The sequence below is a fragment of the Gavia stellata genome, chromosome 1 (assembly GCF_030936135.1).
Source record: "Gavia stellata isolate bGavSte3 chromosome 1, bGavSte3.hap2, whole genome shotgun sequence".
Lineage (NCBI taxonomy): Eukaryota > Metazoa > Chordata > Aves > Gaviiformes > Gaviidae > Gavia > Gavia stellata.
Genome location: NC_082594.1, coordinates 31,243,159 through 31,269,705, shown reverse-complemented (window position 1 = coordinate 31,269,705; position 26,547 = coordinate 31,243,159). Strand labels below are relative to the sequence as shown.

The following is a 26,547-nucleotide window of genomic DNA, read 5'->3' as shown; positions in this document are numbered from 1 at the left end:
CATTGAGAATTGGTGGATAAATACATAAACCAGACGTAGTGAGGAGGAACTTTCTTGTAGAGAGGAAAAACTTCTTTATAGAGAGGAAGAAATTTTACAATGGGAAATTGTGTCACACAAATATATTGGACTCCTCTGAATGAAAAATTATGAGAATAAAGGAGATCTGGATTCAGCATACCTGGCAATGTTCAAAAGATATTAAATAATCTAAATCTAAAGGGACCTATAAGGCACTTGAGCAGCTATTGGATAGAAGTGAAGATCCTTGTGTGAATAATCAGGAGAGAGAGGGTAGAAGCAAGTGATCAATTTTTAGAGCAAAAAGAGGTTGCTGCTGGTGTGTTTCAGAGGTCTTTGCTTGGACTTTATTGTTCCACATAATTAAATAATCTGGAAAAGAAGGCAAAAATGAGGCGATAAAATTTGAAGATGATATGCAGAATACTTTGCTATTATGCAGAATATTTTGCTATTCTGCAGAATAGCAAAGATGAGGGTTGTCTTTGAAGAACTGCAAAGGCACCATGTGAGTATGAATAACAGAGCAATTAAATGACACATAAAGTTTAGTAGAGACAGATGCAAAATGATGCACATCAGAAGCCTCCTTGTCCAGCAGTTTTACCTTTATAAATAAGATGGGGACTCTGAGCTGACTGCTGCCTCTCAAAAATGAGAGCTTGTCATATGAAGACCTCAGCTTAGAGTTCAGGAGCAGACAAAAAACCCATGTTACTATACCACTGTGTAAAACTATAATGCGCCAGCGTTTTCAACATTCTGTGCAGCATCGAGCTCCCCTGCTTAGTGGGTTTTAACTCGGATAAGGTTTATGCTTAAAAATGACCAAGGTGGGCAACCCAGCTTCCATACATGAATGAGTGTGTAGGCTGGGACTTTTCAGCCTGCCAGAGATGATACAGGGATGAGGCAAGGTCTGAAAAACTATGTGTGGCCTGGAAAGGGTGACTTTCACATTGACTGTACTCACATTGAGTTTTGAAATAAAAGGAAATCTTTCAGTTACGGTAACACCGGAAAGCTGTATATGGTCTTCCAAATGCACCACGTTCTTCTGTACAGGCTCAAGGGGCCAACAAATGAAGTCAGTGGGAGCCATATTCAGATTAAACAAACAAAATTCTCTTTGCTAAAAATAGTTGTAAGGTGGGAGAATACTAAGGGGAAGTAGCATGGAAGTTTGCCTTGTTCCTACCCTTCTCTGTCAGCCCCGTTGGAGATTGGCTGCTACTCTAGGTATATCCTCATTCTGAACCAGCCAACATTTTCTTCTTGTGTAGGAAGGAAAAATTTTTTCCTGCCCTTTTTCGATGCAAGAAGTAAGGAGTCTCAAAGAAATTTAGCAGCCGGCAGGTTCAAAAAAGGTGAAAGGATGGTATTTTCATGCTGGTAGTTCTAATGTACGTATGTACATATGTCTAACGTACATGATCTAATTCTGCAGCACCTATGTTCCATGATACATACTTCTGCAAAGGAACTCTTCTGTGCAAGATGTTGTGGTTGCCAAAGGTTGACATGGGCAAATTCATTGAAAAAAAAACCCTATCAAGTGTTAATAAATCTCCAGGCAGTTCTTCTGCAGCAAATCCTTAAGCAAGAATTGTTGACAGCTGAAAGACTGTTCTGGGGAAGCATCACTACATACTTGACTTTTTATTGAACTGCTCCACAGGCGTCCTTGATTTGTCCCTGTCACAGGCAGGGTGCCAGGCAAAGCGAACATTTTGACTGATTTTGTGTGGCCTTTCTTGGCATCTGATTTTTCTCTTGCAATGATGTGAAGAATGTGTTTGTACATCCATAGGTTTGATCTTCCAGAACCTGGCCTTCAGGATAAAGCTTTTTTTTTTTTTTTTTAAAAACAGTCAACTGACAGCCATATATTGGCTATATCAGCTCTTATATTTTCGTCTCTGACACCAGAAAGAGCTTTTTCCCAGGAACACACAAGTGGCTGAGATGCAAGTCCAGTTCTTATTGCATAGCTTATAATTCTGCATAGTTTAAATAAGGCTACTGTTGTGCACTACCAAGGTGCTCACTGCTTTCTAGCTATGGTCTCTCATGTTGGTGGTGAACACAAGCATGGCCTGATGGTCACCCAACAGTGTGTTGATACATATTGGCCAGCTCTTCATCACTAGTTCCATTTTTTTTCTTCCATTGAATAGTTGCATAAAGGGAAGCAAAATATTTATGTCTCTATGGCTATGGCCTGCAAACATTGTGTATTGTATCTCAAGAAACAGTCAAACATAATCTGGATGGTATCTTTATAGAAGTGATCCTAGCTATGGCTAAGATTTCTTATGCTGAGGCAAAGGAAGCTTTCATTTTAAAATATTGTGTTAGCTTTACTACAATTTGCCGTATCAAACAGAAAAGAGCCTCTATTGCCCGTTTGCAAACTCTTGACGTAGTAAAATTGAGCTTTCAGCTTTTGGCTAATTTTAGCAGTTTAGTCTCGCAATTCCAGTTCTGAAATGTTTCAGCAGTACGTGTGATGGATCTGTGCACTAGAGAGATGAAAAATGAAAACCAGAAAACATTCCTAAAGTGGGACCATGCAGTTCCTACAGCCAATTTGCTTACACTAGCAGATGTTTTCAGGATTGCCTGTCAAAGGAAAGTGGAATTTTCTAGGGATGTATCTGGAGGTTATTGTACATATTGCTGCTGGCCCTACTGAAGTATTTAAGCTTTGCAGGGATGCAGGCAGAGGATATTTAGACCTAGGAAGTTTGCTTGACAAAAGGGAATGGCGCTGCTATGCTGATATGTACTTCCATCTTGAGGGCACTCACAGGGTGCTCACAGGGCATGTGCAGGATAACCAAGGGATCAGGCCCAGCCAGCACGGGTTCATGAAAGGCAGGTCCTGCTTGACCAACCTGATCTCCTTCCATGACCAGGTGACCCGCCTAGTGGGTGAGGGAAAGGCTGTGGATGTTGTCTACCTGGACTTTAGTAAAGCCTTTGACACTGTCTCCCACAGTATTCTCCTGGAGAAGCTGGCGGCTCGTGGCTCAGACAGGTGCACCTTTCGCTGGGTAAAAAACTGGCTGGACGGCCGAGCCCAGAGAGTTGTGGTGAATGGAGTGAAATCCAGTTGGCGGCCGGTCACAAGTGGTGTTCCCCAGGGCTCAGTGTTGGGGCCGGTCTTGTTTAATATATTTATCAGTGATCTGGATGAGGGGATCAGTGCTCCCTCAGCAAGTTTACAGACACCACCAAGTTGGGAGGGAGTGTTGATCTGCTCGAGGGTAGGAAGGCTCTGCAGAGGGATCTGGACAGGCTGGATCGATGGGCCCAGGCCAATTGTATGAGGTTCAACAGGGCCAAGTGCCGGGTCCTGCACTTGGGTCACAACAACCCCATGCGACGCTACAGGCTTGGGGAAGAGTGGCTGGAGAGCTGCCCAGCGGAAAAGGACGTGGGGGTGTTGATTGACAGCTGGCTGAATATGAGCCAGCAGTGTGCCCAGGTGGCCAAGAAGGCCAACGGCATCCTGGCCTGTATCAGAAATAGTGTGGCCAGCAGGAGTAGGGAGGTGATCGTGCCCCTGTACTCGGCGCTGGTGAGGCTGCACCTCGAATCCTGTGTTCCGTTTTGGGCCCCTCACTACAAGAAGGACACTGAGGTGCTGGAGCGTGTCCAGAGAAGGGCAACGAAGCTGGTGAGGGGTCTGGAACACAAGTCTTATGAGGAGCGGCTGAGGGAACTGGGGTTGTTTAGCCTGGAGAAGAGGAGGCTGAGGGGAGACCTTATCGCTCTCTACAATTACCTGAAAGGGGGTTGCAGAGAGGTGGGTGTTGGTCTCTTCTCCCAAGTGATGAGTGACAGGACAAGAGGAAATGGCCTCACGTTGCGCCAGGGGAGGTTCAGGCTGGATATTAGGAAAAATTTCTTTACTGAGAGAGTGGTGAGACACTGGAATAAGCTGCCCAGGGAGGTGGTGGAGTCACCATCGCTGGAGGTGTTCAAGGAACGTGTGGATGTGGCATTGTGGGACACGGTTTAATGGGCATGGTGGTGTTGGTTGATGATTGGATTTGATGACCTTACAGGTCTTTTCCCACCTTAATGATTCTGTGATTCTGTGAAACTGCTCTCTGAAACCTACGGAGGTTATAGTGACCATGCCTGATTATTAAAAAAGAAAGTAAGATGTAATATTATTGTTAAATTGGAACATTTGGGTTATTTGCTAGAATTACCTTTGATTAGTGGTGAAATTAAAGGTTTAACTTATAATGTAATGATGCTAATACAATATAAGTGCTGATACAAATTTGCTAGAAGTAATTTAGCTAGCTCGTAGGAATGATACTTACTATCCTACTGAATGCACTTAGATGCCTAGGAAATTAAAGTGTAGAATAGAGCAAATGAAGTGCAAAAGACACATTAAAGGTGTTGTTCTTTGGAGCTTTCCTCAGAGTGATGTTTTTTAGAGACTGCATTATGTAGTTCTATCAAGTCATGTTAAGATCCAAAAGATAAACAGCTGCCTTGATTTTAAAGCAAATTAACTTTATCCTGTTTCCTCTTTAAATAAGCCTGTGACTTTCTGTAATAACTTTAGCACCACAAAATAAACTGGCAAAGTTTGAGCATCTCAAACAGATGCGATGGGCCTCAGTCCCACTCTTGTTCTGTGCATGGGTGCTAGTGATTGTAGCAACTAAGAAAAATTACATTTCTCAGCACTGAGAAATGCAAAAGATCAGTTTGCTGGTCAGAAACATAATTTACATTGGTACGAGCCTTCCTCACTCCATCACGGTGCCACACACACCACACGTGTGGGTCAGAGGTCCCGCAGACGTGGGAGGGGACTTCTGGGTTTGCTGGATCTCTCCCCCCGTCTGCTTGGCAAGTGATGTTCTCATCATAGGGAAATTGGTCTAACACATGAGAGATTCCTGTGGCAGCAATGCTTGTCTGATGCATATGAGGGTCTCATTGTGGGAAAGCATGAGATTTGTGTGAAAAAAGCTGTGAGATTTCATCGGAATTGGAAATCTGCTGACAGCCTGCTGTGTGTTTTGCCTCTTGTCTATCAGCCAGGCAAGGCATTGTTAAAACCAGTCTAGCATCATGTGGAAAGCAAGAGCGGGGAGTAATGTGCTAGGCAAAGACAGCCCTAACCTGGGAATCCATTATCAGTCTTGTTGCTAGCGAAGTACAGCACGACGCCATGGAAAAGGCATAGTTACTGAAGATGTCACCAGTAGGACAGACTACACAAACCCTTACCATGAGAACCACTTAATTTGCTTGGGGATATGGTTTTTATGGTGGCACAACACAGATTCAAAACCTGACAGAGCCACGCGGGCAGATGTTTTGGCCAGTGTCCCCACTTTGTGTGACTTCTGCTTTGCGGCCATGAAAGCATGTTAGCTGAGCTTATAAGATGCCTGGGTAGAGGGGAGGGGACTTCCTTCCATTCACCAAATTCACTAATCGTATAAACTGTACTAACACTTAGTCCCCTTGTGGCCTGGGAATTTGACAAATTCCTTGTCCTAAAATTAGCTATACCAAAGCTTCATTTGCCTGGTTCTGTGAAGAGTCAAGCAGAGCTAATTGTGGTGTAGAGAGTGAGTCCTACTGCAGCTAACTAGGGCTAGAAAAAGTGCATTTTCATTGTGTCATTCTTTTTAATGAGAAGTAAAATAGAGCTGATGCAGGAGATCCTGGGCAAGAGAAAGCTTTATTATGTATAAAAACTTCTCTACTTTTCCCCCAGTCTATTATGTGAAAAATGAGTCATATTTTTGACAGTAGGAGATAAGAAAAGTTGTGGCTGATGGACTGTGAGTACAAAGGGAGGCAGATGGATGGGTGTTGGAACATGCTGAACAAACAGCTTACTTCATTTTGTTTATTCTCTTCTAAAGCGCTCAGTAACTGGGTATTGGAAATGTTACATAAAACTAAACCCATTGTGCTAATTCTTCTCTGGTGGCATGCTCCGGATTTCAAGAGAATTACAGCTTCGGTCTTGTAGCAACAACAACAAAGTGAAAGACACATCTCTGCCAAACAAAACTGAATTAAATCATGTATTTCCCTTTATTTTATTCCTGCAGCAAAAGACCAGTTATCCTCTGCCCAGCTTGTCCTCATTGCACTGAGGACTTTGAAAGCCAAACATGAGGCCGTTTAATCAAGACGGAGTGAACGATCTCCCTGTTTTGCTGTAAAACCCCATGCAAGCTTGACTGACAGTCACCCAGTTGTGTAGCCAGTCCATGTCAGGCTGCTCAGACCTTTCCAGACTGGTCCCAAGCACTAGTTGTGCTGGTGAACAAGGTCACCTGGTGACAAACAACCACAAAGATGGGTGCTGAGCCCCTGGGCTTGGTGCCTGGGCACAGGTGTGATGACAGCACACCCCGGGCTTCTCTTGGCTTCTGCAAAGAAAGCCAGACTTCAGACTTAAACATCTAGGGTAAAGGGCAACGATAGCATTAACCAGCTCAGCATGGCAACTTCCCAGTGTGTGGCAGGGTGGGATGTGTGGGTGATGGATTCCCCTTAGCACTGAATTATCCCTGTCCTGTAACGGTGGAGTAACCTGCTGCTGCAGAACTCCCCCCTCCTTCTCCCACCCATGTTGCCATCGCATCCAGCCCTACTCAGACAGTCTTGTTTTCAGTATATGCCCCTACAGAGGATTTCACTAAATCGTGTCACAAAAACATGTGACAAAGATGAGCTTAAGTTTATTCTCATTTTTATCTGGGGGGACACTGGTTGCAAACTAATTACAAAAGAAATATATAATCCAAGCAGGTTTCAAGGCTGGAAATTTCATTTATAAATGGACATTTTTTTACAATATATTTATGACACATGACAGACAGTTAGATATCTTCCTAAAATTCTGAATAAAAAGCTGGGACAAAAGGTCATGTTATTATCTTCTTCAAAATCACATATATAGACTATAAGATATTTTAAAATACAGTTTAAAAAGTATCAAACAGCATACAATACCCTAAACCATTTCCCAAAGCCAATAGAACAGAAAATGTGGCCACTGAGATCTAACCCCACCTGAGTTTTATCTGAAGAAACAGCGTTAAAATCCAAACTGAGGACAAAAATTTAAACTTATTTTTTGTGTCAGCTGTGGCCAGTGCCTGGAGGAAGAATGTCCCACGTGCTCTGGGGAGAGGGACCTTTGGCAGATGAAAGCCATCAGCCTCGGATAAAAAGAGCAGGGGACTTGTGTCCCACACTTCTTCCCATGGCTCCCTAAATTCCGGCCAACACAATCACAGAATCACAGAATCACAGAATCATTAAGGTTGGAAAAGACCTGTAAGATCATCAAGTCCAACCATCAACTAACACCACCATGCCCATTAAACCATGTCCCACAATGCCTCGGCCACACATTCCTTGAACACCTACAGGGATGGTGACTCCACCACTTTCCTGGGTAGCTTATTCCGGTGTCTCACCACTCTCTCAGTAAAGAAATTTTTCCTAATATCCAATCTAAACCTTCCCTGGCACAACTTGAGGCCATTTCCTCTTGTCCTGTCATGAGTTCAACCTTTTTATTGAGCATGTATAAATACATATGCATTTATATTACAAATGCGCATGCACACAGATGGGTTCTCTGTAAGTGCTTGCATTGGAATGCATTTCTGTGAGTGCACGCATATAAATGCATACATGCAGCTGCACTTATACCTGTTATATATGGACATACACTCCCCCCCCGCCCCCCCCCCGCGAGAGAGCATGAAATAGCACTGGAAATGCATTAGATAAGAAAGCGAAGGGACTACTGTAAAAAAAGAGAATTACATGAAGATGCTGGGGTTAGGGAACGGAGCTGCAGTGAAGCACATTGTTGAATGTGATAATGTTTTTGCTAAGTTTTAGCGATGATTACATTGATATGAAAGTGGATTTGGTGGTAGTTGGAGTTTATGTGGAAGGACTTGCAGGTTGTATCTTACCATGTTGTTTAGCCGTTGGATATAAGATGCAGAGCACCTACACCTGGTCATTCTGATTTTGGAATGTTGTTGTTGGTTTTTTCCCAGCTGTTGGGTCAGGGATATTGAAAAAGAGTCAGCAAAAAGGGAAGAAAGGAAGCTTGTATTGCTTCAAGTTTCTGTATTTATATGAATGGAGAGTTCAGCAGAAAAACACAGGATTCGCAGAACATTTAATAGGGGGTAAACACAGACCAAAACACAGAGCTGTGTTTATGGGGAACTGTAGAACTGCGTACATGTGCCAACATAGAACCATAGAATTGTTTAGGTTGGAAAAGACTTTTAAGATCATCAAGTCCAACCATAAACCTAACACTGCCAAGTCCACCACTAAACCATGTCCCTAAGCACCTCATTCACGTGTCTTTTAAATACCTCCAGGGATGGTGACTCAACCACCTCCCTGGGCAGCCTGTTCCAATGCCTGACAACCCTTTCCATGAAGAAGTTTTTCTTAATATCCAGTCTAAACCTCCCCTGGCACAACTTGAGGCCATTTCCTTTTGTCTTGTCAATTGTCACTTGGGAGAAGAGGCCAACACCCACCTCTCATATACCACCTCAACATATACGAATGACAAGTCTTTAGGAGACCAAATCTTAAGATAGAGATGATAACTAGATTCGTTGCCAAATTCCTCAAATTCTGCACTTTCATTATCCCATCATTTTGCAATCCTGCAATGTCTAACACACAAACCAGAAATAAGAAAGGTTACAATTGCAGACTGTGCAATTATTCAAAATGCATAACGCAAGCAGAAAGTTACTTCAGCATCATGGTGGTTACTGCTGGGTAGAGAAATGGCTGCAGAAGTAGAGAGAGAAAGGTTTAGAAAAGTAGGCTCCACAGAGAAGTAGAATATGCCTGGCATGCTGACAAAGTTGCACATGTTAAATCTGAAATGCTTTTAGCTAGTTGAAAAGAAAAAAAAGGAGGTCTTTTTTTCCATCCACAGTTTCTGAGGCTGTCTTATTTAGGTTTTAATCCAAAAAGGCACTCTTCTTTCCAATGACTTCAATGTGCTTTAGATGAAGGCCTTAGAAATGTGCTTGGTGTTTTGTCCTGCTTCGGTTCAGTCTTTTCAGGGTCGAGGATTGGATCGATTATTCTCCGGGAAGAGCATTAATGCACCCAGCTGCCATTGGCTCCACAGCTTTTGGAGACAATCAATTCTTCCCACGGCCCGCAGCCACCTTTGGAGAGGCTGGCAAAAAACCATTTCCGGTTTTAGTACTTCATGCTTAAAAAAGAACAATTTATTTTACATAGAGACAACACTAGATGTCTTTTTCCATTCCAGCTATATATTAATGTTCCTCTGCCCTCATCCATATATTAATGAGGAACAGCAAACAGTTAAGAAAGGACCACAAGCAATTAAAAAAGGTCATTACTAATGTTGCAAAAGAAACAGCTTGAAAACCTTCTGTGCTTTTCCTTTCTGAATAATACCTCTTAAAATTGCCCCTGCTTCTTCCCCCTTCTTCATGCAGCCGTCACTCTCATCTTCCCATCTATCCAGCCTTATGGCTGTCAGCAGATGAGCTACTAACATTGGATGCTGGGTTTTTTTGGGTTGCACAGAAAATGAGTGTAGGCTTTGTAGTTTCAGTCTCTGGAAATAGATATGTGTTAGTAGGCTAAGCTGCCGTGTTGAAGACATGCAGCACTACAATCTTCAATGGAAGTAATCCCTTCTCTTTGTTTGACAGATCCATTTTTACCAAAAATCTCTTGGTGTGAAAAAAGTGAAACTGCCACTGGAAGTTCATGCCTGCAGACACCAAACTTTGACTGACTGATGGGAAAAATATGCAGAATCCTTCTTCTGGGCTGCCTGGGACACTTGGTGTCTCACCCCAGCTCCCCTGGTGCTGGGGATTGCCATGTCTCCCGTGCACGGCCCCCATAGCAGTGGGGCTGCCAAGCTGCCCGAGCTGGCATGCAGATGCCTCCCTCCATGCCCCGTGAGCACTGGCTGATGAGCTTGCATGGGTCTGTTGGGCTGTGCATGTGAGTCAAGACCCAGGCGGGTTTCAGGCAGCTCTCAGCCCCCTCTGCTGCGGTGCGAAGCGGACGACAGCCTGCCTGGTGAGACTGCAACAGAGGGATGCACCAGACAACCGATCGTCCTCAGACAGCAGCTCACCTGACTTCAGGGTGACACAGTACTGCTGTCGGGGGAGGCCTGGCCGTATGCAGCACGTAATAACATGATGTGTGTTTGGGATGTCCAAGGCGCCCTGTACAGGGAGTGTGGGGGACAGGCTCCTTGACTGGCACTCCCACGCTCAGCCCATGAGGACAGTTGAACTAGCCCATAGGAAATGCTGAACAGGGGAAGGAGAGTCTAAATTTTTGCTTCTACCTGGCCTGGAGTGCTTATTTCAGGTCCGAAGATGGGCTTCTTCATGCATTTGGAGCCTGCAGTGGTGGTTTTGCTCGCCGCCATGGGCTGGAGGCGTCCTTCGTGGGCAGTGCCGCTACACAAGGGCTGAAGGGGAGGTGGGTTTGTGAGGAAGGAAAAGGAAGAGGATGAGTCACCCCCTCCTGCTTTTAGGTCTTGAGACTGGGCTGTTGTGGAGCCAGAAAAGCAAAAGGGAACAGAAACGGAGGCAGGACAGAGAGTAGCTGCAGCCCAGAGGGGTTGTTTGCACTCTGCTGCGTCCTCGATCATCTACGCATTTTATGGGTCTCAAAATTCAGAAATAATCTAGGCCCTTAACCGTTGAATATGTGGTGTACATGCAGCATCTTGTGATGAAAGTCTTTGATTCTTCACGATATTCTCAGACGTCTTCTCCAGAATTACTGAAGCTTTTATTAGTAAGAAATGTAATAAACTCCCCTTGGAAGCTGAGTCATCCAGTGACTGTTTCTAAAAAATCCCAAGCAGTGACTCTGGATCTAGCTCGTCGGGTGCAGGGTGAGTTGGCAGCCATCCCCATTTATTCAAAGCCAGGTGAAAAGCAAAACACAGAATTAATTTGTAAAAGGGAGGAAACAGTACTCTCCAGAAAACAGGGCGTTTAAGAAGGTGAATGTGGGAAATTATCCAGACAACGAAGATAACCATATCATATGGTAAAAGAGATGTTCTCAAAACGTATTCAGGAAAATAAAATATGATCAATGTCTAACTTTTCCGCACATTTCGGTCTCTGACCTTGTGTATCTGAGAACAGCCTGCCTATCAGTCCCAGAGTGATTATCGCCGCATGCCATGTGATGCAGCTGTCATCAGACTGCTACTGCAATGCCTAAATTAGTCTCTGCCAGTGGCAGATAAGATGCAGCCTGAGTTACTGGGGCATCTCCCAAGTGAACATCGAGGCCATAGCTGTGCTCTGGCCATGGCTTCACTGGCTGAAGCAGTCGCATACCGTGCTGCTCCCTGTCGCGTGTCACGGCTCCCTCCCAAAGGGCTCTGCCCCTGAAATCTGCCTGCCAAGCTGCTCATGGGGTCGTTCTACACTGCTTCAGTCCATATGGGCTGGGTGAGCAGATTCCTCCTTTTTCAGGTGTCTACGGTACCTGCCTCAATGACTGAACGGGGTTAGGGAATGCACACGAGCCACTCTGTAGGCAGACCTTGGCAGATAGGGAAACAGCTGGGACGGTAACCAAGGCAGCCAGTGCAACCACAGCTGGAAGAGGACACCTATCCATGGGCATAGCTGCCACGAGAGTTGGCAAACTAGTCTAAGTTAGGCAACAGTGAAGGGTCCTAATTGAAAATTCAGTCGATGTGGATCTCTGTTGGGGAGCTTTTTAAGCTTACTTTGATCTATCAATGCAAATGTAGGCAAGTGTTCAAAACCACCACTCATGGATTTTGTGCTCACCCCAGAGACCGAAGGTGTTAGACTAGTTCCTACCTAAGCTGGTTTTCTATGTCCTTTTTTAGCCCCATGCTAAAAACAACACCCACAGAGCTGCTTGCAAGCTGTATGTACCTCCTTCATAGACATAGGGATTTGTGAGCTCTGGTGACACAAGTCTTTGCAGCCACTGCACGTTGTCACCATGACCCCACATGGGGAGCATGCCTAAAGGACTATTTTGCCTGTTCTCAAGTCCATGTGTACAACCAGAGTGAATAGTGATAAATGAGAATCAGGCACAAGTGTCCAACGGAGGAGAGATTACAATCATTATCTGAAGCACTTTGGCCACAACTACAAATGTGGGTGGCGAGAGGGTTTTCTGGAAGACTCCCCATCTGCTGAGCTGCAGTAAGCAGCCATGTGTGGACTCCTAACCTGCTGCTGATATGAAATACAACACAGCAGCCAGAAAGCACTTGAATGCATCTGGTCCACCTGCATGTGCTGACAGCACAGAAGAGGAATAACCAAACTGTTATACCTATGGTATGTATAGATACCTATTTCACAACTGCACTGAGCTCAGAGCACCCATCTGTGCAGTCAACGTTGCTCCACTGAGAAGTGGTAAAACGTTAAGGGAGAGTAAGGCATTCACAGCAGCCACTTGTTCATGGCCTAACAGAGCTATGTATTCCATTCCTATCAAAATTCAAGGAAAATTAGCCCTTCAGCTCTGTAAACTCAGCTTCAAACTATGAGCTGAATGAGATTACGCATCAATTGCTAGCAGCCTGCTTATAATTTTGTTCTTCATGTGATTTCTGCATGAAAAGCCTGGGAAATAACGCCGGCACATGTCCTCCCCATAATTCCCAGAACTACATCTCTAACAATCCATGTGAAGCTTATATGGAGATCTTCTCTAATATTTTGAGCAACCCTGATTATTGAAGCACATATATAGAAGTGTGGGCCCAAATAGAGAAATCAGAAAGCTTTCCAACATTCCACGTAGCTGCTGAGCCTCTTTCATTGGGTGAGAAGTATGAAAGACTGTAATGTGCTGACAACATTTCTCTTTTTTAAGAAGATGTAAGATCTTTTAATCAGGATTTACTTCCCTTTTCTACTGCTCATTGCTTTTCTGTGGCTTCTGCATAAATAGCACTTGGGTTTTGCATCAAGTTTTTGTGTTTTTCCTTTCTGCTAACAAAACTGAAAGTTGTGAGCAACAGCAAGCAGAAGAAGGAAATACTGAACACACCAGAAGGCACACGAGCTGAGGTAGGACAAGATTTGTCTGCTTCTTCTTATGTAGCTAAAAATGGTTGCAATGATTAAAATACAACCTACTTACCTTTCTTATTACTCGCAGTAAGCTTTTTATTTGCCAGAAGCTGTGATTGTTGACTAAACTTCTCTATGGCAAAGCTGGCCTTGAGAATTTTTTTTTGGCAGAAAAAAGGGTGGATTTATGTAACTAGGAATGTTTGCCAGATGGAAGATAACAACCAAGTTGTGGCTCTGATTAAGTAAGTCTTGATTTTTAACTAGATGAAAAATATATATTTGGTTTATGGCAAACTTTTAAAATAAAAGGTGTTAAATGTCAGGTTCTTGGGTTTTTTTTCGTTATTGTGCATGTAGAAAGGTTAATAAAATGCCACGTTTTGATGAATTTAGTGTTAATTCTAAGTATTACATTCTGTTACATTTACTCTTGGCAATGCTGGTCCTGAAACACAAAGTAAATGCTAGAAAGCAAGCCAATGGGTACTTTAAAAAAACATGAGAACTTCTGTTTTTCTCAGAAGTGCAGTGGCAAATGCAAGTGATCTTCTGTATAGCAGCAATGTCATAACTGCCCTCTTATTTGGGTACTGAACATGAGACTGTGGTGTCTGGGGTCCTTTTCAGACAAAGGGTTATTGTGATAGATGCAGAGAGCATCTCTTTTTCCTGGCATATAAGAGGATCTATATATTTATCACTTAGCATAACAAAGAACTGTATTTTGAATAAGCAGCCTGATTTCCGTATTTAACTTTGCATATGCAGAACACCCTATTAAAAATAGGTTCTTTGGTAGTACCAAAGAACAGTAGTGCAGTGTTTCAGAGCAGCACATCTGAGATCAGTGGTTTGGAAACGGAGTTCTGTGTTTACACCTTTAGAGACAGTGGAGGTTTCATATTTACACCTTTAGCAGCAGCACCCCTCTACCACACCTTTCAAAAGGAGCATGTCTTTCTGTCCAGGCATGGCATAGAAATTGATCCCATTGTCTGCTGAGATGCTGGATGACTTGATTGACTGCCTTAGCTAGAACTGGGGGTAGCCTAGGGCTGCTGACTATTGCCACTTTCCCAGTAATAGTTTTTTGGCATGCAGGGTGGAATCTCTCTATTAATATCACCACAGGCATTGGTCTTACTACACCAGCAGGAATTAAGGGTAGCACAGTGAAGCAAACTGTGGTTGTTACACTGCCAGGAACTAGGAGCAAATTGTGACTGTAAGAAATGTGCTCGCAGCTCAGACCGATGTCCAACTAGCCCAGTATTCAATCTCTGATGGTGGCAGTAGGAAAGGCTGGTTAGAGACAGTATGAGAGCCTGATCACCTGCCTGATCACCTTCTACATTTCCCCAGCTTCCTGACTGCTGTCCCTGGGCACCAGGGAGTACATCCCTGCCCAGTCTTTTGTTTCCCATTTATTGTCCTTGCATTTGTCATATCCTGTTTTGACCCTGCTGATGCTGTGGACCCTCACTGCCTGCTATGGCAGCAGGTTCCCAGTGCTACCTGCTCCTCGCTGCACAGAGGAGCACCCTTTTTTATCTGTTTGAAAGCAGACTCTCAACAACTCTGCTGAGCACCCCAAGTCCCAGTACTGCGCAATCCTATGAGTAACAGTACGCATTCACACTATCCACCACCTTCGTGACTCTCTAAACCTTGACCACATCCTTCTTCAGCCTCCTCCTATCCATACCAAAGACTCTCAGGCTTTTTAGTCTTGGCTCTGTCTCCTTGATCATTTCACTTGCCCCTCTCTGCACCTTCTCTAAGTCCACAATCTCTTTTGTGGATGTAGAGATCAGAACTGCTCACTATGGGGATGCATGGAGATTTTATACAAGGTGATACCCTACTTTGTTGTCCATAGACTTCTTGATGATCCCCCTCATTTTGCTGACATTTTTGGTTGCTTCTGCTGCTGCAGCCGATGCAGAAATGACTTCAGTAAATGAGCAATGATGCCAATGCCAAATGCCCTTTCCTGAATGTAACAACCAATTTCAAGTTCATAACATGTAGGCGTGGTTCAGATTATTTTTCCCAGCATGCATCACCTTACATTAAAATACACGAACGCTCATCTGGCACCCTTTCAGCATGGCATCTGCCAACCTGGGTAACTGTCTTCTCCAGGTTATTGATAAAGGTATTGACTAAATCTGGTCTGAGTACCAAACCCTAGAGGACCACATTGCTGATTCATTAAGCCCCACACTTTGCTTCTTACCCTTCAGTCAGCTTTTCGCCCACAAAAGAACACGCCTTCCAGCTCTCTGGCAACTTAGTTCCTTAAGAAACCCTTGGTGCAGAGCTTTGTCAAAGGCTTTGACAAATGCAACTGTATAAATGCATGCATACCCATATATACATATAAAATGACCACTGGGCGCCCTTCATCCATCATCCTCACAGCCCTTCAGCAGGTGAGGGGGGCACGATCTCCCTTTTCAGAAGACATGCTGATTCTTTCTCAGCAGATTGGCATTTCAACAAGTTCAGCACCTTTGTTCTTCATTACAGACCCCCCGCAACATACCAAAGGTGGAAATCGGTCTCAGCGGTCGGTAGCTCCCAGCACTGAGACGATCAACTCGTGGCCCTTGAGCTGCCCTCTCAAGCCCTTCTTGTAGATGAGAGCTGCACTGGTGACACACCAGGCCCCTGGCACAGCACCTGGTTGTAATGGTGGGTTACGTGCCTTGGCCAGCAGCCTCACAGTTGAGATCCTTCGGGATACTTGTATGAATGCCGTCTAGTCCTGATTACTTTTTGGCCTCTCACTTATCTGGTCAGTTTAATACTTCCTGCCCACATCCATAAAGTGGAGCTGGTTCCTCTGATCTGTTTGCTGCATCATGTATGGAAATACCCCAACATCTTTGGTGGGGAAGAGTGAATTCACTGAGTTTCTCTGCTATGGCCTTGTTGTCCCTAAGATATCTTTTGCCACCAAGCAGCCCTGCCAGTTCCCTGGCAGTCTTTCATCTTTCAATGGGTTTACAAAACTTACTGTCAGCCTGATCGTCCTTTACCAGCTGCTTTTCACTTTTTTTTATTTAATGCTCTTAGTTTCCTCTCCGTATTTGATCTGCCATGATACAGGCTTTTCTGTTCTCCTCATTTGGACAAGCCTTCTGCTTTCTACATGGTGATCTTTTCCCTGTAACAGTTTTGCTAACTATTCTACTGATAGACATCGGGCTCAATATTTATTAAAATGTCTATTTCTTTTGGAATGTAGGCTTCTAACACAGGTTTTGTTGAATTTTCTGTTTGTTTTTCTAAACAGCCCCCAAAATCATGTAGGCTTCTTTCTTCTGGGACTGCTTTTCTGTCCCACAACACTGCCAAACCTAGCTCTCGTGACTGCCAGCACAGGTTTCCCTCCACCAAAACCTGCTTGAACTAGGACCTCTAGGACCTGTGCAGCACTAAAGATCAAATGTAGAATCTCATCTTGTGTTGTGGATTTGTTTGCAGGACTAATTAATCTAGGAATCAGACATTTGTTGCATATGGACATTATATCTCGTTCTGCTGCACATCGCGTCTTTATAAAGGCACCCAAAATCTCCTGCTATTGCTGTCTGCTTTCAGCTTCCTACTCTCCCTTAACATTTTCTGATGACTGTCATCATGATGATAAGGAGTTTGGTAGTGCATTCCTAGCACTATATTTTTATTATTAGAGTATGGGATGTCTGCCTACAGGAACTCTGTAGTGCTTCTCTTTAGCCATAATATTTTTACGCTGTTGCAAGTTATGTAGTCCTTCCTGCACAGTGCCACTCCTCCACCTGTGCATCCTACACTATTATTACCATAAAGCTGGTAGCATGGCAACACAGGCTCCCGTTGATTATCCTCTCTCCTGCAGGTCTCTGAGGTTCCCCTTGCACCAGGGTTGCTGTCTTATGCCAAGCCTGCCAGCTCCTCTGTCTCATTTTCGGCTTTGAGCATCGGTGCAGAATTACATGTAAGATTTGCTTTTTTTTTGATCAGTCACTCAAGATAGCATGTGCCAGCCAACTGGATTTGTGGGAAGCTGGATTTGCCTTCCCTAGTTATTGCAGTTAGGCTTTATTTCCCTCCTGGCCTTGTCAGAGGTGCACCAGATGTGAGTTCACTACCCTCGCAGGTCTCGTCAGTCCAGCACACTTGCTCTCCCATGCCCTTCAGCTCCCCTGTTGCTTCTAATTAAATACTCCTCTGCAAACCTTTCAGTGTGCAGCACCAGCAGCCCGGATCCACTCTGGGCACGGTGCAGTCTCTCATTCCTGTATCGCTTGCTTTTATCCCAAAAGATCCCTCTGTTCCTTACATACCTAAATTTCTCCTCTCTACTGCCTCACCCATGCGCTGAAACACTGGGTCTGACCTGAGCTCCTCTCCTGCCTCGTAGCTGAGCCCCAAAGATCTAACCTTCATCCCTGGTGCCCGCAATGACCACAGCCACCACCGGCTCCTCTCCTGCACCCCTAAGTGATCTGCACAGACATCTCACGAGGTCTGCTCCCCGGGCAGACCTGCTCCTGCCCTGCTCCTGCTGAGCCACTCTTGCCTCGAGAGAGCCAGCCCTGTCCCTCTGCATCCCCAGCCCCTTGCCCGGCACACGCACGCACAAAACCTGCCCCGGGGAGGCGGTCATACACGTCACACGCTGGCAGTTTACAGGGTAGCCCCTACTCTGCTGCTAGACTGCTACCTGCATCCCAAGCTTAAAATGATGGGTTTGGGGCACTTCTGTTAGTTTAGTATCTTCTCCAATTAAACAAATCTCCTTTTACTTTTGCTCTATCAGTTCCCCACCTGGCTTGCATAGCCATCTGTTTGTTAAGGGTGTTAGATTCACCTTAGGCATGGAATGTCTTTCTGTTATCCCCTTACCTTAAATCACACTCAAGCCAGGCTAAGATAAAAGGCAAAATATTTCATCACAATAAGTATATATATCTTATAATATATATGCAACTTATAATGAAAGGGAAATATTTATTTATAAAATCCAGAGTAATCAAGCTGTAAATGTTTCTAAAAGACTTCACAGAGGTGAAGAAAAGACAAAAGCCCACCCAAATTCTACATCTAATCTACTTACACAGCAGTTATTTCAGAAAAACCTCACTTTTTCTTGCACAGCTGACTCTCCTGCCAGAGTGATTGTCAGAGCCTTGGGACATGCGTCAGCTGATTCTACTTGATAGCTTCCATCAGGGAAACTCATATATAGAAAAAAATCTCCTGCTAGAGAGTTTCCATCAGAGAAATCTTGCAGAACCACTTAAGAGAGATTCCCATTTCAAATTGTCCCTTTCTATCCCTCTTTTTTACTCAGAGGGCTGTTAGATCTTACTGCCAATCTTCCTTCCTTTGGGGGACCCTATAGGTCCAGTCTCTCACACAAACCCCACCCCATTCATTTCTGACCCAGGAGACTGTCTGGACACTCTTGCTGAAAACAAAGTTTATTGCCTGTCCTTAGATATGGCATTCTTTTTATCTAGGAGCCATCTCCTAGCCTTATCTGTCTTGTAAACAGCTCTTGGCTTCAAGGAGGGGTAAAATTCTACCCTTCTCCTCGGTAGTTGCTTGAGATAGTCCTGTGTGAAATATATTTTCACTGCACCTTCCTTTCAACGTTGACCTGTGTGTTATAACACAACTAATAGGAGCATCTACATATGATAATTACATGGGTCGTTCCTGACCCTCGACTGAGGGCAGACACCATGGTGGTTAACAGCTTTCAGTTGACTAGTCTCCAGCCTCTTTCTCTTAGACATCCCATAACAGCTTGAAAATTTTGTTTGGATCATTTGGAGAGGAGTCTGAGTACTGGCTTTCTTGCCAGGTCCAAGGAGGCTGCGCTTTCTCGATTACACATGCACATCTGGTTTCTTAAAGTTCTTTAGCTGGAAGGAGAAATGAGGAGCACAAAATAGCTTTAATGGTACTTGTTAGCTAGATAACCTCATACGAAGAGCCTGAGTAAAGTGCCTCAGCCTCTTGCTTGTCGTGCTCTCCTCAGGGTGCAGGGACCCAAGGGCTTTTTATCAACTGAATTTTCATTGCCCTAATCCTATCCTTCAGCAGATAGCGTCGGGCCACAAGCCATCACTTGTAGTGCTCAGCAGGGCTTTGAATTTGTCCATGCTCCGAGTTCTTCATCCTCATTTGACTCCTCTAACTCACAGGTTTCACATACAACAGGAATGCTTCAACACATGGCAGATCTCTTCGCTGGTATTTTCTTGTGTTTTGGGATTCCTAAAGGCAAGGACGCTCAGACCATAGGAAAACACAGTCAAAAGGGCTCTTCCCTCTGCAGTACCCCAGACGATGTTTCCCTGCAAAATGGGGAGATCAGATTCAATCAGGAGAAAAGATGGTCCTTGATCCCACACAGAAAACATGTATGTCAGACAGTCGCTTTGTACAGAAAACCAAAACCATTCAAAACTCCTTTGATTGCAAAAGATTTGTTCTTAGGAAGTATACTTTGTCTCTCTCCTCCATGAGGAAAGAGGATCTCAAATGAGGAGGAGATTTCCTTTCGGAGCACGTGTTTATTGAGTCTGGGACTTGGCTGAGCCCCAATATCCAGTTTGCCCACTTCCAGTCTTCAGTGCTCCTAAGCTCAATAGATATTATTATCTTTATTTTCTGGAGGGATAATTTCAGGCACTGCAGGGATGGGTATGATGACAGTGTGAGTGAATGTCCCCCATCCCCAAGCTGCCACACTCCTATCTTCTGATGGGGACAGGTAAGTCCTGCTCCTTGAGAGCCCAGCCCCGGGGTCACGCTTCCTGCTCTCCTCGTCACAGTGGGGCCAGATAAAAGGCAACTACTGGGGCATATCTAGTTGCTATATTAAGGGATCCAGACAGACTCTGAGACACTGCCCTGAAGATACCATGGGCTGCTCTAAACATAGCTTAGGCTCCCACACCATGGCTTGAGTTCACAAATTAGCTCCCGTTTACAGCACACTAGGAATACCACAATGGGTAACTGGGAGTCCAGAGCACCCAAATCTAAAGCCCACTTTTCCCCCTAGGGAGACTCCACCTGTGCAAATAAATTAATTTCAAATTGTGAAGCCAGAGAGATCCAGAATAAGAGATACGATGCAGTCATGTACCACCAACCCGTTACCGCTCTCCCTGGGGCAAATTAAAAGCTTCTTTTTCATGCATCTACAAATGCCATGTAGTTCTGGGTTTTGGGCTAAAATTTTCCATGCTCCATCTCTAGAATATGTTGGCAGATGCAGGGAGGGAATTGATCCCACTATTAAACAAGTAACAATACTGAAATCTTCCTTTCAAAATACTACTAGCTGCAGGTCAGCTGAGAGAAGACATCAGGAGTTCTGCAAGGAAATAGACTCTAATGAGAAAAAAAAATATTATTTAGAGTGTTTTAGTGATGAGTCGTTTTGATTTGGGTAAATTATAGCCTCAAGGGAGGAAAAATGTAACTCTCTGTGAACACAGCCCATTTTCTCACAGGCCATTTTCATTAGGTCTGCAAACCGTGGGCTGCCCTGGAGGCTGCAGTGCGTGTAGATGACTGTCTGATGCAGAGCAGTTGAGCACAAAAAAGGTTGAAAAAATGGCAAATGAAGCAAAGCCCCCACGAAAATAGACATAGAAAGCCATCAGAAACTTACAGGAAAGAAGATATACAGTGTAAGGAAGAGGGAGTTAAAAAAGGAACCATGCATAACTAGTACAGTATTTACACAGCGTTTAAGGTCAAAATGTCCTTAATTTATACATTCTGACGTATATCAATATACCTCTGGTATTGCTCGGGAAAGTTCAGTGACATGCTGCCAACAACATACCAGAAAAATTTCACTAGTTCCAAAAGGCAAATTCAATTCTTTTGACTTTTCATCCTGATTTGAAACACAGACTTACTAGTGGACAGTGATTTCATTTCTGATAAGGTTTTGATGTTTTCATGGCAGGTAACCGGGGACTCAAAACCTCCCTGCTATAAAATGGCTGACAGCAAGTTGGTTTTTGCACAGAGAAGATCAGATATTTGCCATTAAAACACACACATACCACTCACCTTTAAAAGACAGCACTTTCATAAGTTGAAACAACAACCAGCTGCTGTAACACTGAAACTGTTTAGAGATGACTTGGGGCTTTATGCCTTGAGTTGTGTATTTACTGGTACATCACAAGTGGTATTACTCATTAAGGAACCTTTACTTTCCACTGCCCTCTGCATCTTGCAATTTCTGCCATTAGCAAAATAGTCTCAAATAGCTGAACTCCCTGCCCAGCCTGTAACCCAGCAGTCACACCACTTCTTTTTACTTTGGCAGAAAGACGGAGAGACTGGCTCTAGACTATGAATATTTCCAAGATGGCAGTAGGCGACAACTTCACCAACAGCTCCTTCAACTGTACAATTGACAGCTTCAAGCAAGTCATTTATCCCATCATGTATCTCTTTATCTTCGTCCTGGGTGCTGTTGGAAATGGCCTCTCCATTTATGTTTTCTTCCAGCCTTCGCAGAGGAAGACCTCGGTAAACATTTACATGCAGAACTTGGCTGTTTCAGATCTCATGTTTGTGAGTACTTTGCCCTTTCGGGCCACATATTTCCTGTTGGGATCACATTGGATATTTGGTGATATCGTCTGCAGGATCATGACTTACACCTTGTACGTGAACATGTACTGCAGCATTTATTTTCTCACCATGCTCAGTGTGGTTCGTTTCATAGCCATTGTCTACCCGTTCAAACACTGGAAAGTAACCAACAGGACGTATGCCAGGATAATATGCGCAGCCATATGGGTCTTCGTGCTGGCAGCCTCCAGCCCTCTGTTATGCAAGGGAATCGCTGGGTACAGCAACCCAGACAAGTGCTTGGACCTCCACCCCTCCAGCACGCACAGGCTCCTCATGATGAACAGCTTTGTCCTCGTCGTGGGCTTCATTCTGCCGTTTTGCACCATTATTGTCTGCTATGTCTTTGCAATCAAAGCGTTGCTCAAGTCCAGGACTCCACAGCGCAAGAAGGCGGACTGTCACAAGAAAGCACTGTCAACCATCATCATCACTCTCATTCTCTTCCTCCTCTGTTTCCTGCCGTATCACGTACTACGAACTGTCCACCTCATGCGCAGCAGCTGCACCCAGGCCAATCTGCCCGTGCACAAAGCACTGGTGGTCACTCTCTGCCTTGCTGCCATGAACAGCTGCCTTGATCCCATCCTCTATTACTTTGCTGCTGAAAATTTCAAAGCGAGAATCAGAAGTTTGTACCGCAGGTAGCTGATGCAGAATTGCAGAATGCTGTATATACAGTCCCGATGGGACATCCAGACTGGGTCCATACTATTCAGTGGCAGAGGCTGTGTGGTGCTAGCCAGCCTGCAGCCATGCTGCTCAGTGCCAGGCACCTCCAGAGCAAAATTGTCTTGGAAAGAGCTTCTTGGGGATGGCCGAAACCAAGGCAGAATGATCACAGGGCAGGTGCCTGGGTGTGATCCCTGGTCCTCTTCTATTTAGCAGTGTAGATATACCTCTAGTGTTCACCCTCCCCAGGACAAGGGATTGAAAGGGATTTACCTTGCTACTAGAATCCATTTATTTCATTTCACAATACTCAATCAGTGACTTGAAGGGCAACTGCTCACCTGACGACCTCAGTGTCTGTCTGAACCTCTCTGTGCTCAATTTCCCTGTGTATGCAGAGGTGCATAGTTCAGACGCTGTGATACCCAACAGCTTCATAGCACCCTGTCAGTTCCCTTTGCAAACACTGACCAAAGGTTTGCACATCATAACAGAAATGTAAATTATCACTGATAATTTCTGCTGAGGCTGACTTACAAAGCAGGCAGATAGCCAAACAGGACCCGGCGCTGGCTCAGACTGTTCAGAAGGCATTCACATTTCTAAGTTTTCCACTCTGAGGAGGCCACCGAGGTATTTTGCTTAACATTTCACTGATTGCCAAGTGAGATAATGATTTCAAGCAAACGGCATCAGCATGTAGCGCTATGAGTAAGATGACTGCTGGCAGCGAGGGCAGGATGCTGGTGCACGGAGCACTGGGCTGCACCCTGCAGCTCTTCGCGTGTGTGCTGATTCCTTCGAGGCCATTGCAACACTTGTTTTTACGCTCAGTCTTGCCAGTGCTTTTCTGAAAGCCGAGATTAGGCAGCTCAGTCCCCATGCAGGGATCCAGAGACAAACTTTTAAAATTATTTTAGTCCAAACAGGTAACTAGGGAGTAGTTTCCTCTGCACAGGTAAACCAGTCTGACAGTGAACTGCTGCCAAAGGCATCCCTAATCCCTCACCTCCTGCCTGCTCTGAGGAGGAAACTGGTCCCTTTTTTATAGGATTAACTTCCAGTTGCTTTGAACTCCCTGATATCAAACACGCACCAATGCAACGGGGAAGCACATAGCCAGGAACAGGAGGAAAGATGGGCAGCAGAGGAGGAGGAGGAGGAGGGCTGTTTTAGAAAGCAATGGGGAGCTACACCTATGTGTACTTTGGAAAATCTCAACAAATGGCTGCCTGCATTTTTAAGTCCATGAATATTTTCTAAAATATATTTCCTAAAAATCAGACCACTTGCAATTAAGTGAAAAATAGCTCCAAACTCAGTTTGACCACATTTAGTTCTTAATTACCTCATTTTTTAATTAAAAAAAGACAAGAAGTTTTGTCATGTTTTCCAGGAAAGCAGCCTGTCTCATATGAAAACTAGCAAAAATGCTGAATGCCTTTCGTCCCTGTGAAATCCACCCAAAGGAAGGTTTCTGTCAGTGAAGATACTTTCTCAATGCTCTGAACTTTTTTGGAGAAAGCACTCTATAAAATGGATTTTATTGCTCCCAAACAAAAAAACCTGCAGCTAGCTATTTTCAGCTCTGTCTGAAATATGTAGAAAACAAATAATTGCTGGTCAGGTACTTGGCAAATCATTGGGAAAGTCACATTTTTCTTGGCTATCTAAGTGTTACGTTCAATTGCGGAGTCAATCTATTTCAGTCACTTTATGCTGCCTTTGATGTAAGCACAGAGGTTTATCATAACTCTTCACTAAAGTTCATGCTCCAAATCCTTATTTCAATAACGCAGTGGCATACCTGAGAGCTGACCTAATGATGCCATGTGAACTCCTTCAGTGCTTGGTCCCATGCTATTGGAGGAAAAGGGAATATTACCACTGGTTTGCAATGGGAATGGGATTGAGATGGTAGCCTGTCCAGGGAGATCTCTCACAAATAATTGGAAGGAAGGGGGCAAACTCTTTTTCCGTGGTTTTCCCCTGTCATGATTAGACCTGAGAAGAGACAAGTGACAATCCTGAAGCCTCTGATGAGACACTGTACACCTTAAATACTACAAACAAATGGAAAATATTACCCACAGTCTAATCTCACTAACGTGTTTTTGCCTGTATCCATCCAAATGCACCGTATTATCAGATAATTTTGCATCTAGAGGATATATGTATCTCACTTATGAGGTCAATTTTTTTTTTATTGACCATGCTACAACTTTGTTAGCAATTGAATTAACTGTCAAACCCACGTTTTAATAAACTAGATTTACTAGTTGCTGAAGATATGGTTTTTATTGATTGCACAGCTAACAAGGAATGTCCTCAGAGTGCAGGGGGGGAAAGACCAAGAAACAGATATTGAGTTTCTGTAAGTGGGCCGTCATTTCACAAGAGAGAAATGTCTTCGGAGGTGTGAGAGCATCCTGCTGCCTTCTTCACTTCACCAGCAAAATAGTGGGGAACATCAGTCAAAATCTGGGGTGCAGATAAAGTAATAGATTTTTTTAATTATGATTTTCTTGCAAAAGGATTCAAGACCATCCTTGTTAGGGATCCTCACATGCAGCTTTAACAACACTTGCATGACATGCCACATATTCCCCTTTACTGCCATTTCTCCATTTGGTATCCTTGCATGTCTCCACTCCACGAGCTGAAGACCAGTATTTTTCGCTGTGGAAGTATCATAGTAAAAAATGTAGGAAAAAAAAGACACCATATTTATTCTGAAAAATAAAGTGCCTGACAGTTAAATTACTAGCAATGCCTCTAGGTCCCTCAAGGGACCACCTACTCCTTAAAAAGTATTTTGATATGTTTTCTCAATTTTCCAGGAGAAAATAAATCTAAGAATAGCTACATGTCTAGAAAGTTCAAGCAACAGTAAACTTTTGAGCTTGAAGGAGACATAAGAGCAGGAAACTAAGTCTTTAAGTGACTGGACAGGCTGGATCGATGGGCCGAGGCCAATTGTATGAGGTTCAACAAGGCCAAGTGCCGGGTCCTGCACTTGGGTCACAACAACCCCATGCAACGCTACAGGCTTGGGGAAGAGTGGCTGGAAAGCTGCCCCGCAGAAAAGGACCTGGGGGTGTTGATTGACAGCCGGCTGAATATGAGCCAGCAGTGTGCCCAGGTGGCCAAGAAGACCAACGGCATCCTGGCTTGTATCAGAAACAGTGTGGCCAGCCCGACTAGGGAAATGATTGTGCCCCTGTACTTGGCACTGGTGAGGCCGCACCTCGAATCCTGTGTTCAGTTTTGGGCCCCTCACTACAAGAAGGACATTGAGGTGCTGGAGCGTGTCCAGAGAAGGGCGACAAAGCTGGTGAGGGGTCTGGAGCACAAGAGGACGGAACTGGGGTTGTTCAGCCTGGAGAAGAGGAGGCTGAGGGGAGACCTTATTGCTCTCTACAATTACCTGAAGGGGGTTGCAGAGAGGTGGGTGTTGGTCTCTTCTCCCAAGTGACAAGTGATAGGACAAGAGGAAATGGTCTCATGTTGCACCATGGGAGGCTCAGGCTGGATATTAGGAAAAAATTCTGTACTGACAGAGTGGTGAAGCATTGGAACAGGCTGCCCAGGGAGGTGGTGGAGTCACCATCCCTGGAGGTGTTCAAGGAACATGTGGACGTGGCATATCAGGACATGGTTTATTGGGCATGGTGGTGTTGGATTGATGGTTGGAGTTGGTGATCTTACAGGTCTTTTCCAACCTTAGTGATTCTGTGATTCTGTGGTACCCCTAAGCGACAGTAAATGTTCTAGCTTCATACGCATGTTTTCCTGTCATTCAGCAAAGCCCTGGTGTTTCTAGACAAAGGTAATTTTTCAGTCCAAAGCTACACCAGAGACAAAAAGAAATTTTCTAAAGTAATCTCGCTGAAGCCTGAACCACTTGACCCTCAGCACAAGGAAATCCCACTCTTCATATTTGCTTTTTAGCCCTGGTTCAGGCCCATGTGTGGCTCTGTTCGCCTGATGGAGTGGTGTCACAGCGGGCAGGGGAGCATCATGT

The 26,547-nt window shown here is 44.4% G+C and overlaps 1 protein-coding gene across 1 annotated transcript; it reads left to right on the top strand.

The window, feature by feature from the left end:
* The first annotated feature begins 21,566 nt into the window (after positions 1 to 21,566).
* On the top strand, positions 21,567 to 22,499 carry CYSLTR2 (cysteinyl leukotriene receptor 2). The gene has a single exon (XM_009808268.2). The coding sequence runs from the start codon at positions 21,567 to 21,569 to the stop codon at positions 22,497 to 22,499; it is 933 nt and encodes a 310-aa protein (XP_009806570.1).
* The last annotated feature ends 4,048 nt before the right edge of the window (positions 22,500 to 26,547 follow it).